At 39.4% G+C, this 17,200-nt stretch overlaps 2 protein-coding genes across 5 annotated transcripts in view; both read right to left on the bottom strand.

Moving 5' to 3' along the window:
• Positions 1-462: 462 nt before the first annotated feature.
• On the bottom strand, positions 463-6,642 carry LOC132107105 (NADH dehydrogenase [ubiquinone] 1 alpha subcomplex assembly factor 4-like). The gene is made up of 3 exons (XM_059513304.1): positions 6,416-6,642; positions 5,549-5,628; positions 463-1,197 (listed from the first exon to the last, which is right to left on the bottom strand). Exons 1-3 carry the CDS (start codon positions 6,549-6,551, stop codon positions 883-885), a joined length of 531 nt encoding a protein of 176 aa, XP_059369287.1. The 5' UTR covers positions 6,552-6,642; the 3' UTR covers positions 463-882.
• Positions 6,643-10,564: 3,922 nt separating this feature from the next.
• Positions 10,565-17,200, bottom strand: part of fynb (FYN proto-oncogene, Src family tyrosine kinase b) — a 53,288-nt gene continuing 46,652 nt past the window's right edge. For all 4 annotated transcript variants that reach the window (XM_059513299.1, XM_059513298.1, XM_059513300.1 and 1 more), the window contains 2 exons: positions 16,702-16,833; positions 10,565-12,986 (listed from right to left, as the gene is read on the bottom strand). In XM_059513299.1, coding sequence (XP_059369282.1) covers positions 12,778-12,986; positions 16,702-16,833 — 341 coding nt within the window. In that variant the 3' untranslated portion in view covers positions 10,565-12,777. The remainder of the gene's footprint in view (positions 12,987-16,701; positions 16,834-17,200) is intronic.

Genomic DNA, 17,200 nt, shown 5'->3' with positions numbered 1-17,200 from the left:
CTGGAGTTTTCACCGCGGCCAATCATCGATGTCGATGCAGCTGGGTTTGGTTGCGGGATGGGAATGAATCTAGTGACCGCGGTAGTACTGCGATGAGCAGCGAGTTGAAATATAAAACACAATGAAATAAACAACATAACGAAAGCAGTAAAGCTTTGATATAGTTATCAGATGAATTAAGTGTTCTGAAACTGAACCCAATGTTTCATTCGAACCACGCACGCTGAGGACATCTGCTGGTCCGAGTGTGTAAATCTGGGACAGACCAAATGGCACGTGTGTCCCCCATTAAACTAATACATAATACATCTGAAAATAAATGAGTTTCACATAACATTGATTATATAATTCATAGTAAACCATAAAAATCAAATCACACAAAATGATTTCAAAACTCATCACATTGAGGATAATAACTGGGACTGGCAAAGAAGTATTGATGAGAAATATTCACGAGCAAAATGACTGTGTAAATAATTATATTCAGTACACTGGATCAAAATGACTAATACATGGGGCAAGTGATTTATTGTCAGTGAAAACAGATGCAACCTGCAGTGTTCACATAAACAATGCATTTGTGAGCCAGTTTCTTTATATTAAACAAAAATTATAATCCGCACTGACGTTTTACGTTAGGAAATTGATCTGGCTGACATAAGATTTCCAGTCCAGTAATGTTTACATTACCTTAGCTTAGTTATTACTAAAATACATATGCCATGCTTTAAACGAGACAACAAATGAATAAATAATTATGACAGGCTCTTCAAAAACAAAAAATACAAACACACTACAAGCAACATGTCAAAACACATGTATTTAGATACTGTGCGTGTTTCAGAGATGGCTCGAGTCTGTATCCGACCGTGTTTATATGTGCTAAGAATCCTTGATCTGTTGAGTCTCCTCTGTTTTTGGTGGAATGATTTTGATGTCAAAGGGGAAAAAGAATTCAGTCAGTGCTTTGGCATCTTTCGGGTCCAGAGAGTACTCCTGTGCCAGCTTCTCTGGAGTCCATGTCTTAGGGAGGCGTTTGTGATTGTTAAGGGCAGTTAAAGCTTCCACAAGCGACAGTTTGCCTTTGGGAACATCAGTGACATCACAGAAACCATAGTGGTCTCCCGGCAGACTGTACTTCAGTGCCCTGCGCGGCGTCTCCTCCTCGACCTTCTTAACCTCGGGACCTGCTTCAGCCTGCAGCACACAGACACAGAGAGTCAGCCACACCAGCAGAGGGCAGTGCACACCACCTCTTTATTATACTGTAGTTTAAAGCAACATGCATTAATTAAAAGTAATGCATTACAATATTGTGTTGCCCCCTAAAAAAGTAAATAGTTGCATTACTTAGTTACTTTTTATGAAAACTAATGAATTTTGTTATTTTTCCTTATCGGAGCATGATTGTTTTTAATATGTAAAAAAAAAATTAAAAAAAATTGGCAAACGTAAAAGTCCTTTTTAAAAAAGTCCTTTTTAAAAGTCCTGCGAAAAAGCGAAACAAAAAAATTGGACGTGATGACGGAATAAAACAACAGATTCCTATAGATGCTTCCACATAGACCGCAAATATTCACACAAAGAAAATGCGAATGTTTTTTTTTTTTTTAACCAGTCCAAAGAATCTTTCAAGTTTGACAAAGCGAAAACATTGGCCGTCCAATAAGATTTGAGCATTACATCACGTGGCCAAAGCAACTGCTATTACCAAGCGTCAACCATCTGTTCTCTCTCGTGAAACCAACACGGAGTGACTAAAACTGCAATTCATCAACTGGCCGCCTGAGGCTCTCCAAAAGTCAGCCCCATAAACTCCCCATGTTAAAATGCGCAACTTAACAGCAGAAAAAACCACTTGAGTGACAGGTGGATTGCCGCTGCTGTCACCACCGTTGAGCCAGGTGGGTGTGGTTTCAGCACCAGGTCCTGCCTCTTTGCCCATTTTCAATTATCCAGGAGTTATGAGATGCTAACGGTCTAATCAGATTCAATGATCTATGCTAAACTATGCTAAAAGTGCTACCGCCAGACCCGGGGATCGGCTGAATGGATTAGAAAACGGTAAACCTCAACTGTTTAACTCTAGGGGAGTTGGAAAATGAGCCCATTTTCAAAAAAAGTGGAGTGTTCCTTTAATTATATTTTCAGATGTATTCTTGTAAGCATTATGGATAGTTTTTGTTTCTGATGAAGAACCAAAAGTTATTTATCTTGATTAAATGCTGCATATTAAGCAGCGGAGGATATAAACCAAACGAGATACATATGCTACATGACGAAAAAATGCATTGCTGGTCGATCGCTCTGTGTGAATCATAGACTGTATAAAAACATGGACGTAGTGTCCATGACGTCACCCGTAGACTCCTGAAATGCGTTTTTGAAGCTTAAAGTGTGTAGAGCGGGCCGTCGCCATCTTGGCAGCACGTCACCGCGCGACTCTCCCGGACAATCGAAAATGGGCAAAAAGGTGGGAGCTAGTTGCTGAAGCCACGCCCACTTAGCGCGACGCCACTGTCAGCAGCGGCAAACCACCTGTCACTCAAGTGGCCACACCCTTAATTTTGCAGAACTTTAAGTCTTAATATAATTTAAACGGATGAGTTACAAAAAAAATTCACCCCCCTCACAGTTGTCATGAAAGGCAAAATTAGCTATATAGACCAAAATAATTTTTTGCACCAGGCTGTAAACATGTTTTTTCCTGCTGTAAAGTTGGGCATTTTAACATGGGGAGTCTATGGGATTGACTCCCTTTTGCAGCCAGCCTCAAGCGGCCAGTCGATGAATTACAGCTTTAGTCACTTCCTTGTTGGATTCACGAGAGAGAGCGGGAGGTTGCCGCTCGGTGTGAATCCACTATTTGTCAGCGATTCGCCTTGCTTTTTCACATCAGTGTTTAACGGCCTTCAGGCTGAAGGAAATGAAAGTTTACGTAATACTACATAATGTACGTAACTTAAGTAATTATGTGTACAGTAGAGGGCGCAGCTCAAACAAACCTAATGGCTGTGCTGCCATTCTGGACTGCATTAAGAATAGGGCGCATGAGAAGTTTCTACACTACAAATAGTGCTGGGGAAAGTTACTTTTAAAAGTAATGCATTGCAATAATGAGCTACTAGGGCTTGAATGACTTCTGACTTTTTTAAAGTCGACTTTTATGTGATGAAAGTCGAGTCGAAGTTGACTAGTCGCTGATGATGTCATTAATGAACAAATAAGTCTGGAGCAGTGAAAAACACCTTGTGCACAGCTATGGCATGCTGTATACCACATGGCTATTGCTTCTATAACAGCTCATTTTTATCAGTTCTTTTGCCTTTGGGTCGTTTTATTTCTCACAGATTTCTGCTCGTTCGAAATCAGACACAGGTAAAGTAGCACAGTAAAGATTACATTTATATGAATGCATTAGTAAGAGCGATTGTGTGTGTGAATTATTTCTACATGGCAGCGTCTCTCTAGTAGTCGTCAGGCTGTGGGATTTAGTTATTAACAAATATATGCTTGAACTTTTCAGTTTCTAAGCTATTTTACTGAGAAATCACAGAACAGTGTTGACAGTACATTTCCGCGCTGAATGATTCTGAGCACGAGTGATCTGCGCGTGACGTACGAGCTACTGTCTGTAGTCTGTGTGTGTGTGTGTGTTACAGTGCAACAGTGCATTAGATTAGAACAGCAATTAACTTACCTGTACAATAAGCTGTTTAGAATGTGCATTTTCCCTTTCTATTTCGAGGATCCTGTAATATAATTACACGTCAAGTGGAGCTTTCAGAGTATACAATTATTTGTCATTTTAAATGTTCGGAAACGGTGCGTAAATGTGGAAGTCCTTCAAAGATGAATCATCCTGTTGTGCCCTCTATAGGACCAGTGACTAGTCAACGTCAAGCTTAAAGCTTCATGGCAGAGCATTGAAGTCGACTATTTGATCAGTCGGTGCAACCCCTATGAGTTACTCCCTAAAAATGCATTACTTTGTTATTTTTATAGAAAGTAGTGCGTTATGTTACTTCTGCGTTACTTTTTCTTATCTGGGCTGGGCTTGCTTGAATGTTTTTGATATCAAAAAGTTTTATTTTTGGCATATGTTAAAGCCCTTTCAATCCAAAGTGAAATGAATAAGCCTCAAGATGACAGAAATGTAAATTCAATTTACATTTAATTATTGCAGGTATGCGTCATATGAGTTTGCATTTCAGTTTTTATTCATTTTAAGGAATACTAAATCAGTTTTTATCCGTTTAGAGTGTTTCTAAGCCTAGTTTTTAAAACATGGACTCTTTCTTACCATTTACACAGTCTATTGATTTAATAGAAAAGGTGTGATTTCTTACAGAGCCTACTGTAGTGCAGTCTGTCTGGCAGTAAAACACACATGCATATTATGTGTTGCATTTCAAAAGGATAAGACTTGGATCACATCCATGCACAACCTTCACACATCGTAGAGACCTACTTTCTACTGCATAAAAAGAATTCACAAATGTCATATTTTCTGCATCATTCAGTGCAGATTGACAACTCTTTGAGTTTATATCAATGAATCTAAATCAATGAATAGCTCTGGTTAAGCCACAGTAATAATTCAGACATACTATAATTCTGTAGAGTAATATTTTTATATTTTCTATTTGACATGACGTTAACTAACTAGTGATCATTCTTACTTAATATTGCGTTGTGACATAATTCAGAGTACAAAATTAACACCCTGCAAGCACCAAATGCAGGTACTTTTCTATGTGGCCTGTAAATTTCCCAGTACGAAGCATTTGAAATTGGCTACAAAGGAAACTGAAGAGGGGAAAAATGCACGACCTAAGTTGTCTGAAGCACAAGAGTAATTTGAACGAAAGGCTTTAAAGAGGCTCAGGAGCACGTGGGCGGCTGCTGCAGGTGCTGACCGACTGCTTGTGTTGTTTAATGCACTTGAGATACGTTTTCCCAAGCGCATAACGTATTTTACTGTTATAATTCTACACTTTGTAAATTTCATGAATTTAAAGTCAAGTGCACATTTGCATTTTTCAAAAATAAGTGAGTTGCTGTTACTTCAAAGGTGAAACAAAATAATAAATGTTTTCCCCCTAATACACACTGGCCACAATCATTGGACCCCTTTTATTCAATACTTTTTGCAACCTCTATTCGCTAATCTCTTAAAATGAATGATGAGGTTGGAGAAAACCTCTTCATTGTTGCCCTTATGATGGATATGGAAATGCTTTTTCAATGTTTAGCCATTTTCTTTCAGGCAATTTCTATTTTGTGAAGGACAACTATCTTTTGCCGCACATCAGAAGTACATTCTTTGGTTTGACGATGGACCCACTGTTTCCAAAGTGCCCTGTGGTTTTCCCTTTCTTTATAACTATGCTGTTGATCCATTTTAAGAAATGTTGCTGTTGGTGAAATTTGAGACAATTTATTAAAAGGCAACTTAATAAATATGAATGAATGCATCTTGTTGATAGCCCAGTAGTTGCTGCTGACTTTAATTGGTCTGTAAGTCAAAAGATCCTAAAAGTCAAACCTGAGGATCTGGATCTTTAGACTCCACATAAACGTCCTTGAGCATCGACAGCAGTGGATCATTCTTCAGGTGAATCTCTCCTGACATAGAAACACATATCTCAGATCATGCAAATAGTGTGTAACATTGCAGTTTTATTTTTGGACAGAATCCATTGCACATGCTCTTTATATGGGTCTGGCTTTTGGCACAGCGATCTATGAATCTACATCAGACTGCGACCTTTCAATGAAGGCATTGAAAACAAGTTTAAAATCAATGTGTCATACATGGCCTCACTGTGAACAAACCACTAAAGTATGAACAATATGAAAAGACAAGAATACAAATTAAACTTCATTATGATATACAGAGTGCTTATTGTGTTTTCTTATCGAATAAACCAGTTGCTGTCATATTGTTTTACAGTAACGACAGTCTTCACTTAGATAGAATGTTTTATAAAAGCATGATCAATTTATTTTCATTACTATTAATAATAGTTAAGATGTTTTGTCTCGATATTCAAGGACAAATAGAAAGGGAACACCTGAGGGGCTGTCACTGTATGTCAAGCATTAAGATTTGTTGTCACTGTACTAACGTTATTCAAACCCCTTTATTAGAAGGAGGTGTTCACATATTTATGTTTGTGCAAAGCAGGTTCATTAACACTATCACATAAATATAATTCGCCTTAAATGTGAAGTTAAAGAACGAATCTCTCTGGCAGTCTTTGAGCGGATATTTAATTTCCCCTCCTCGCTGTAATAAACCATATTCATAAGTCATATTTCTTCTAAAAGACACAAGGTTTGATGCTTCACCCCTAGAAGGATCTTGACGATCTAAAGTCAGTAATCTAGCCGGCTCTAACACGCCTCTCACCCGCGAGCTCTTCTCGTGGACTTCTGCTGGATGCTGGATGTCGAGGTGCTGCTGTAGGTTTTGTCTTGCTTATTTCTCGTTGAGCTCGGTTCTCTAGATTAAAGTTTCTGATCAGGCGTGTTACTCTTGAGCCCATGTTTGAAATCTCTACACAGAGGACGTTCTTCTTCTGTTAAAGGTGCTAAAAGGCATTGACCGCTCTTTACTGCCCCCGACTGGCCGCTACCCCGGTCGACACAAAGATTTGTTTATTTGTTGGCAATATTTTTGTTTCTTATTAAAGCTGCGGAAGAACATTGTAGCCGGATCTACTTCTTTCTGTTTATAGGTGCGTTCAAATTCTATGAACAAAATCCTTGCCTTACCAGAAGTGTATTAACTATATATTGATTGTCAAAGTATTTGGTATCTGTGCCGAATTTCTTGGGAGATTTACATAACATTTAATTTTCACAAACATTTTACAGAAATAGGATTAACATGTGATTAACAATTATTATTATTATTATCAGTGTTCCTGTAGCTCTATTGGTAGAGCACTGCGCTATCAAACGCTAGGCTAGCCTTTGTAAGTCACATTTGGATAAAAGCGTCTGCTAAATGCATAAATTTAATTTTAATTTATTATTGACAATATTAACATTTTACAATATGAATATTATTATTAACAATAATTAACATTACCTACTAGGCATGTCCAGATATTTGTCATCTGGAAATGCTTTTGTACTGTTTTTTTATGATGAAGTTATGTAAAATATATATATTTTTTCCTTTGCTGCACGAGTCTGCGTGAGAATATGGGGGTGTGGCGTGAGAGCGTGAGAATTGGGTCAATTGCGTGAGTCTCACGCTGAATGCGTGAGAGTTGGCAGCCTTGATTAAATAGTGCGTCATTTAGGACGCAGCTTATGATGAATCATGCTTGTACTGGGTGAAATAATCTAAATATAAACACATTTATTTTAGGTGTACTGTAGTGATTGAGGACAAGCCAAAAACACATGGTGTACTCGATTAATATATACATTTTGTAAATTTTGAGAAAAAAAAAAAGGTTAAGGACTGCAGCTTTAAAAGTAGTGCTATCACATGCAAAATAAGTTTTTGTTTACATAATATATGTGTGTGTAGTGTATATTTATTATGTCTATATACACACATACATGTATATATTCAAGAAAAATGTATGCTATGTTTATAATAAAAATGTATCTGTAATATAAATAATATAAATATATAGGCCTAGGCTACATGTAAATACATGTAATTATTTTCAATATATATACTGTATGTATGTGTATTCATATATACATAATAAATATACAACCAATAAGACATAGAATAGAAAAGGCATATTGTTTGGATAATTACCGAATTAACTACTAGATATCACCTTGGTCTTGACACAGAAAAACAATGAATGTTTAGATGATGAATATGAAACAATTCGTTACAATATACCAATATCAAAGTGTCAGACCTGGTGCTTGATGAAAAATGTAGAGTACTTTTGGGAATCATGTATGTATAGTCAAGTTTTGGTTTCACACATTCAGATGATTTCCACATTAACAGTTTCTCTGAATTCTTTGTTTGTTAAAAAAATAAATAAAAAGCATGCTTCTTTAAATGTTCTTAACACGTAGGCTAGTAACAGTTCTATTTAAAACCATACATGACCCTGGAACACAAAACCAGGAATCCAGGAAAATCTGGAATCTTAACGATGCATATTACTACTTAAAAATAATAATAATTACATTTTTATATATTTACAGTAGGAAATTTACAAAATATCTTCATGGAATATGATCTTTACTTAAAATCCTAATGATTTTTGTCATAAAAGAAAAATCTATCATTTTGATCCAGACAATGTATTGTTGGCTTTTTCTACAAATATAACCCAGTGACTTAAGACTGGTTTTGTGGTTCAGGGACACATATTGTCCAGAAGAACCGCTGTGTTAAGATATAAGGATTCTTTATTACCTTTATGTATTTTTTCAAATCTGTAACTAAAAGCAGCTCATTATTGAATTTCTGGAGCTCAGCTATGCAGTCACACAGACTGTCAACACACTCTCAACAGGTAAATGTCGTCTTACAATGATTTGAAATTTAACTGAATTGTAACTGAACACGTAACTTAACGACCACTGATTTCCTATTAGGTCACATTCTGCTCATTCCAGGATATTGAATATATAATCCATTTTGTTAGAGTTTTAAATGATTACTTGGGCATGCCAGGTCACATACACTATCACTTTTTACTTTTAACATTGTGAAAGCTACTCTAGGCCTTCATAAACTGTTTTAAACAAATGAAGAGACACAACTCTAAACATATTTTTGTATATTTCTTCCCAAACGTTGTCACACCCCATGACCTCATCGTCTGCAGAAAGAAACTGCCATCAAAGAGGACTGTGAAGATATTTCACTGGAGTTTGATTGCATTGTCTTCATTGCATATATATTCTGCGTTTAATTTTTCTATGTATTTATTAGTGGTGGGCCGTTATCGGCGTTAACGTGCTGCGGCACGTCCTGATTTTGCTGAGTTAGATGTGTGAACCGAGCACTGAACAGAGCTCTCTTCTGCGAAGTTCTTCTCCTCGAAGTCCCTCCTGCACCTGAACGAACAAATACAAATCGCAGTTTGGACAAACAAAAAGATGTGAAAGAGCCCAATTCAGCACCGCGGTGTTCTGGTGTTCAGGGCTCACGCAGAGAAAGGCGTCTCAAAACACTTGAACATCGAATTTGCTTATTTTTGCTCTTGTGCCACAAATACATACAAAATATGTCAAAATATCCACCTTGGAAATAATGCTCGAAAAAAACTGTCAGTTATTTCTTAAGTGAAAGTAAACAGTTGAGGGAAAAAATGGGATATGTATTATATTGGATGTGTTCATCGTCTCTTAAAGTGACCGCGCCTAATTTAGCTGCTAGCGGCTGTAATGTTAATCCAAGAAAATGAAAATGAAAATCACTCACTGCTCTTGACTGAATTACTTTGTAGTTTTAAGTCAAACCAAAACATTTTCAGACACCAGACATAATTTTTGATATATATAGCAAAACTGTAATAATGTGAGAAATGTTGAAGGTGTCTGAATAAATGTAGGTTTGAGTGTATATTTCATTTTTACATTGAAGACTATCCAGTGCTATTTTACATTTAATTATTTGGTTTCTGTAACTTGACACCTACAAACTTGTGTAAATAGCACAAATAAATAAAAATAAACGAACATACAAATTAAACAATTTCAAACAGGGCCCACTGGTACAACATGGTCCCCGCTGACCCCAGCTACGGCGCTGCTCACGCCTGTTTCACACATACTCCGTCTGCAGTGCGTATGCAGTCTGTGTGTGTTACGTATGTGGTGCAGCTCGCACTCGATGTGCTTTCACACAGGACGCGTTTGCAGTCCGCTACTCGGTACGTAAACGATCGCTGCACTGCTGCAGACGCAACTGGAATCCGTTAACATGGGTGTGTAAAAAAATATGTAACGCATACGCACTGCAGAAGGATTATGTGTGAAACAGGCGTAAGGTTGTTTGCACCTTGTGCAATGTGGAATTAGTTTACAGCTTTTTCACGCACTTTGTGATGCATTTTGGAAACAGGAGATGAGCCCCTTTTCTAATGCACCACCTACTGTAGCTTGATAAACCCCTTCTCAAAGACTTACTGTTTGTCAATTTTATTTGGGTAACATACATATTCTGAATGCCTTCGGCAGAATTCGAATGAGCCATTTTAATCTAGATTAATTTCAAGATCACAGTGAGATTAATCTAGATTTAAAAAAATTATCTATGCCCACCACTAGTATTTATTCATGTTCAGTGTCAGTTAGCATTTATTTATTCAGCTGAAAACTGTGTTAGAGCAATGTTATTTTTTGCTACAAATTCCCATGCCATCTTATTTACATTGCTTAGCCATTCAGATTACATTACCCTAATAGAAGCAACAAGATATTATAAGGAAACTTTACTTGCTTAGGGGCATAGTGTGAATGCTGCAACCTGTTAAAATAAGCAGAGAAATAAATATGCAGCTTGAAACCACCTCAGCTTTTAAAGAGGGATTTAATTGGTAATAAGAAAGACGAGTAAAGCTTGTAAAGAGTGTAAAATATTGTATTTTTTATTTCCAAATGGGAAATGTTAACAAAATGGCAAGTAAAAAAAATGGGAATGGTAATTTTTAGGTGCTTACTGACACTTAGAATACTGTCAAAGCAAGTGAAATGCAGGAGAGGGGTTTAAAGACGTTCTGATGAGCACTGTACAAACCAACAAGGGAAATGGTACGTTTGAGTGTTCCCTTGATCCAAATCCAAACAGTTCCACATAGACTTATGCTAGATTAAATAAAATACATGGAAACAAATACATTTGAAAAGCGTCCTAACATAATAAACAGCACATGAGAATAGAGAGCAGCTATGGAGGTCTGATTGAATGAGGCTGTGTCCGAAACCAAAGACATCTGCTTTGCTTACTCAGTCAGTGACTTGACAAACCACATTTCTCAAAATATGTTTCAGACTGGCAGTCATGTCTAAATATCATAAACAAATTCAAGAGCGTATCCTCAGCAGGAAACATTTATACATTACTTGGACCTAAACAGTAGTAGTACCTTAAAGTCCCCTATTATGGCTTATGAAAGGTTCATATTTTGATTTTGGGAGTCCCCAACAACAGGTTGACATGCATGCAAGGTCAAAAAAATTAATAAATACTTTAATTGTCTTATAATACGCATTTATTTTTACCTTACTTGCTCAAAGTCTCCCAAACGATTCGCTCAATGATTAATTTTTCCAAACCCCTCCTTTTTGTGACACTAATCCGTGGTGATTGGTCAGATTGGATCAGGCCTGTAATGCCTGATAAACCAGCGTTTGTGAGCGCAGTGCTGTTTTGTGTACAGCGTGACCGGGGAAACATTGCAGGATGTTTTCATTCACTCAGAGCTGTGTTACACACTGCAAGAAAGGTCTTTTAAAAAAAATCCCTAATAGGGGCACTTTAAAGGTACATACTTTGAGATACTAAAACAGGGGTAGATAAGGTACAAAGCTGTTCTTTTGAGGGTACAGCCCCAGTGACATGCTGTTGTACTTCAAAAAATGTAAAAAAAAAAACAAAACAAAAAAAAACAAACAAAAAAACTTTTTTTTCTGACAATAGCCTACATAAGTTTAGCTAACTTTACCTCTGACTTAGCAAGATTCTCTTTAAACGTTTGCTCCTCCATGACAGTATTAACTAAAGAGAATCAAAGAGAATCTCGCTAAAAGATTCTGAAAGAGAAAAATGAAAGTAGAAAGAGTTTCTCAAATGTTTCCTGGCAGTAACTCGAATTAAATGTACTACAGTAGCTACAGTACATCCAGAAACACATACATGTAAAGTATGTTTCAATCCCTAGAAAACAGGATGTTGGATTTGAATATTGGATTCAAACATTCTTGGTAACTTCCTTTAAAATACTAAATGCAAGTATGCGGTAACAGGCCAAAAAAACAAACAAACAAAAAACATCTATACTCAGAAATAGCTGGAAAACTAAATGATGCATTTTCTCTGTGGAGATATGCTGATGTATGGCAGTCTTTAACATTTGGCTAGAAGTACAAAAATGGGTAAAATAATTCTTTGTTACATTGGGTTAACATCTAATCATTTGGAGAGGGTGTCAATTCAATTTAGTATCTTAAGTAATATAAAACAAATAAAAAAAAAATTAAGAAATTTTGAGAAACCAACTGCAGGTTGAGATATTTTAGAACCGCTAGAATAATAAAGACTGAATTCTTATTTCTCCATTTGGAACATGACCTCGCCAGCAAAGCAGAAAACGAATAAAGCACATACATTCTCAAATTCAACACTCGTTTTATGCACTGATACGCACCTAAACCCTTCATAGATGTCCAAAACTGCTTCTTTGCAAAGCAACACAAAAAAATTAGTGGGGATTACAAAACAAAAAACCTGAATGAAAACAAACTAGACCTTAAACAGGCATCTCATATTTACACTGAATACAGGCATCATTTCATATCATTATAATGGGTATGGCCACAACTCAGAACAAAAGCCTTTCCACCCACAATTCCTCCTGTTCGCCTCCCCAGCTCGCTCGTGTTTACACCCCTCAAGTTGAAAGTCTGTGCAATCGTTTCAGTCTTCAGTCGACTCGTGTGTGTGGAGCCGCAGGGGAGTAACAAAAGCTTAGGTGAACTCATGAAGCTGTACATGCCTCCGGTCTGGAGGGCCACTTGAGACGGCCCAGGGAGGATGAGCCCAGGAGGCTGGGTTTAGAGGTTGTCTCCGGGCTGATATTGAGGTTCGGTTGCAGTGAAGTAATCCTCGAGGAAGGCTTGCAGGTACTCAAAGGTGGGCCGCTCTTCCGCGTCCTTCTTCCAGCACTGAACCATCAGCTCGTGAAGAGAGCTCGGGCAGTCCTGGGGACTCGGCATCCGGTAGCCTCGCTCCACTTGTTCCAGTACCTCTCTGTTATTCATCCCTAGCAAAAATGACACGAGACTTTTAGCACAACAATACTGTCGGTATGATCATCTGAGAGATTTTTTACGGATGCCATCTAGGAAGACAAAGCTATAAAGGAGTTTACTTTAAGCAGGTTCTCAAGGTACACCGTCCAAATTTGATCAAAATCATTTGCCTGTAACTATTTAGTAACGCTGAAGACCTTGATTAGCTTGTTCTTGAATTGGATTAGGGCTGCAGCTGAACTTGTATACACATAATAACAATAATTTTATATATAGTCTATATATTATAGTCTTCATTTGGAAATCCCAGGGTTTCGGGATTCTCTTACGAGAGCTCTCTCGTACTGCGTCTTAGCTAAGACGCTACGGGAAAAGTCTCTTTTCACGAAATACTGAAGCAAAAAAGTATCCTTAATTTTGTATTTTTGTAAAGCGCATTTGCAGCAGTACACAGCCATAGGCGAGACGGCTCGTTCGCTCATTGGCTTGTTCTGCGGCAACTGCACAGCCTATCGAGCGCGGGCTGATGCAACATCAGACCAATAAGGGCGCTTCGCGCCCTTCTTGCCACTTCCCGCCGAAACGGGTGTGGCCCAACCTATAAAAGGAGCTCGAAAAGGCTGACTCACCTGATTTTTCTGTAAAAACGAGGCCCGTGCACGTACATTCTGCACAGGCAGACAGCGAGTTGAAAGTGGTAAAAGTGCACACATGCAGCCCACGGTTACTCGCAGATATATCGAGTCCCACGGGACCCGCTCAGCCTCCCTCCAGTCGGTTAAGCGCCGGAACGGGGTCGAGGAAGAGCGATCTGCCTGCTGTGATCAGCGCGCTCCCCGCCTCAGATGCGCAGCACACTCGAGCGCCGCCGTTGCCCAGTCAACAGAGCGCGTTTCGCATCCAGCCCTTAGCCATTCATGCAGATGCATGGTCAGTGCTTCCAGGGGTTTCGGATTGGGTGCTAGGCATTATAAAGAGAGGCTACTCGCTACAGTTTTCTCGACGCCCACCGCGCTTTTCAGCGCGCGTCGAAACTACGGTCAAAACAGAAGTAGCACACATACTTCGGGCCGAAATATCAAAACTGTTGAGCAAAGGGGCTGTAGAGCCTGTGTCTCAAAGCGAGGGGGGGCTGTACAGCAGATACTTTCTGGTGCCCAAAAGAGACGGGGGTCTCAGGCCCATACTGGATCTAAGACAGCTGAACAAGGCATTGATGAAACGCAGTTTCAAAATGCTCACAACCAGGAAGCTCCTCGCGCAGATTCGCAGAGGGGACTGGTTCATGTCAATAGATCTGAAGGATGCGTATTTTCAAATACAGATAGCGTCAAACCACAGGCGATATTTGAGATTCGCCTTCGAGGGCCAGGCATACCAGTTTGCAGTCCTGCCATTCGGCTTGTCTGTAGCTCCTCGTACGTTTACGAGGTGCATGGATGCAGCGCTCGCTCCTCTCAGACTCAGAGGCATACGAGTGCTGAATTATTTGGACGACTGGCTGGTTCTGGCCCGATCATGAGCGGAGCTCGTGGACCACAGAGCCGTTTTACTCGATCACCTCGAGAAGCTCGGCCTCAGTGTCAATTGGGCGAAGACTTCGCTGAACCCCAGTCAGACGATCCTGTTTCTGGGTATAGTTCTGAACTCGTGTTCCATGACGGCGCGACTGTCACCACAGCGCGCGATGGGCATTCAGCGCGCAGCGAGTTCTTTCCGCTGTGGCGCGACTGTGTCGCTCAAACACTGTCAAAAGATGCTGGGTCTCATGGCCTCAGCATCTCCGGTTCTGCGGCTGGGCCTGCTCCGCATGCGCCCCCTGCAGTTCTGGCTGAAGGCTCAGGTGCCGCGCAGAGCGTGGGCGTCTGGCCGGCTGCATTTCAAGGTCGATCAGAGCTGTGTTGCGGCTCTAGCACCTTGGACAGCGAACGGCTGGTACCGATCAGGTGTAAGCCTGGGGACTTCCCCGAGTGTGAAAGTGGTGTCGCAGTGGAGAACGCGCTGACGCGCTTTTGTCCCCATATCAAGGATCACCACGTCGTAGTCCGTTCGGACAACATGTCCGTGGTGTCCTACATAAATCGCCAAGGCGGTCTCGGGGCCCGAAACCTGTGCAGGCTGACGGAACGCCTCCTGATTTGGGCTCAGCGCAACGTGCGCTCGCTGAGAGCAGTGCATGTGCCTGGACTGCAGAATCTGGGTCCAGATAGGCTGTCCAGAGGCAATGTTCCTACGGGCGAATGGTCTCTACACCCGCAAACAGTCCGGCTGTTGTGGGAGAGATCTGGCATGGCGGAGGTGGACCTCTTTGCGTCCCACGAAAACGCTCACTGCCCCGCGTTCTTTCCAAGAACAAAAGCGCGCTGTCACGGAGATGGCCGTGCTGCCCGCTTTATACTTTTTACCAGTACTTTTGTAATGTTACTTGAATAAAAGAGGTACTTAACATTTCATTGGAGTGATATTTTACAAGGGAATCTGTACTCTTACTTGATTTGTGTACTTGGTCCACCACTAAAACTGAAGACATGCATATGGACATCTATCCCTCTTAAGACCATTTAACCATTTAAAGGTGTGTCTTTCCATGCCATTAGTGGCACCAAATACAACTGATAACATTTTAAATAAATGTTAATTTGAAATAAAATCTATTCTCAAACACTCCCTCATCTTTCATTAGTTAGTTTTACACCGGTGTTTGAGCCAGCATTGCTATGGTGAGCTAGTTGGGATGCTCAAATAAACAGAGCATGACCTTTATCTCCATGTCCTGTAAGTTTTTTTGTTACCAAGATGTTTTCAGAAAGATGTATTTTCACAGAGACACTGAAAAGACGTCACTTTTGTAACCAGAAGCACTAAAAAAAGAGATCAATAAATTTTGCGACAATGACTGGGGAGATAACAACAGACTATCAATCTGTCAATCAAAGCAGACAATATCACTGCTTTTGAAGCTTTGTGGCGGGGAAATCAGACCTGCTTCTAAATACAAGGGATCTTGGAACAGAAGTGCACTTCTGAAGCCAGAAGATTACTCATCATCATGAGGGACATGACCACATTTCAAGAGAAACGCAAACATCTGTGGATAATGCAATACCGCATTGACACAATGGCATCTCACACTCCGCCTTTATTTTTTTTTACCTTACATTCCAGCCAAGATCACTGCATTAAATTTCTAGAATTTGTGTAGATCTACAGTAATTCATCATCTATCAGAGTTTCAGCATCTAATCTTTTAAGAGTATGAGAGAAATTTTGTAAGGTGTGGAAACAGCAGAGTTTGAAATAAAACGGAAAAATAAAGTCTGAGGCTGGACATGCCTCTCAGAAATTGGTTTATGTAAAAGCAAAGAAGGTTTTTGAAGGTCACATTAGTTCTGACATGATCTCCAACATGCTGCTGTGAGCATGTAAGAAATACTGCTGCTGCACATATATATGAATAAACGACGTAGCTGATCTATACAGGTGGAGCTGGGGAAGGAGGAGGGTTTCTAAAGTGTGCTACGGAAAAACTGGCAATACAAAAGTATTTGAATGTTAACCAGCAAGCTCATTGGCTGCTGACTAAACAAAAACCATAATAATGAATAATGAAGTCTATGTCAAACTGAGTTAATCAGTCAACCCATCATCTAGAGTTTCATAACAGAACTTTATATTAATTTTGCAATACTTCTAGGGAACACCCAGAGCACCAGTTTTAAAATGTACCTGGATATGGAACTCTGCCTTTAGTGATCAGCTCCGTAAGCAGGATTCCAAAAGACCAGACATCAGATTTAATGGTGAACTTCCCATACAGAGCTGCTTCAGGAGCCGTCCACTTGATCGGGAATTTTGCCCCTGAGATACAGACACAGGAGAAAGAAAGATAGGTGTTAAAATAAACATGCACTGGAATATCTTTTCTTAAGGTCAGCAATCAACTATTAAAAACTTTGAAATCATGAAATCAAAATAAACTTATTGTTTACATAAGTTTACATGTTACTTTCACATGGACAGAAGAATAAGAGACAGGAAATAATTAGAGACCAGAGACTGGGAAAAGTCCTTAAGGTGTGCAAGGACGCAGCTAAACTACACAATAAATGTTGGGGTGGTGTGTTGTCTTATTGTGTTTAATTCATCAGATCACAATATTCTAAAACTATGTAAAATATGTATAGTCAATCTTTCACCAAGATTTAATTAATTTGCTGCTCTTTTG

Source organism: Carassius carassius, chromosome 27, assembly GCF_963082965.1.
Source record: "Carassius carassius chromosome 27, fCarCar2.1, whole genome shotgun sequence".
In the NCBI taxonomy this organism is placed as follows: Eukaryota; Metazoa; Chordata; class Actinopteri; order Cypriniformes; family Cyprinidae; genus Carassius; species Carassius carassius.
This window is presented reverse-complemented; position numbering and strand designations above follow the sequence as displayed.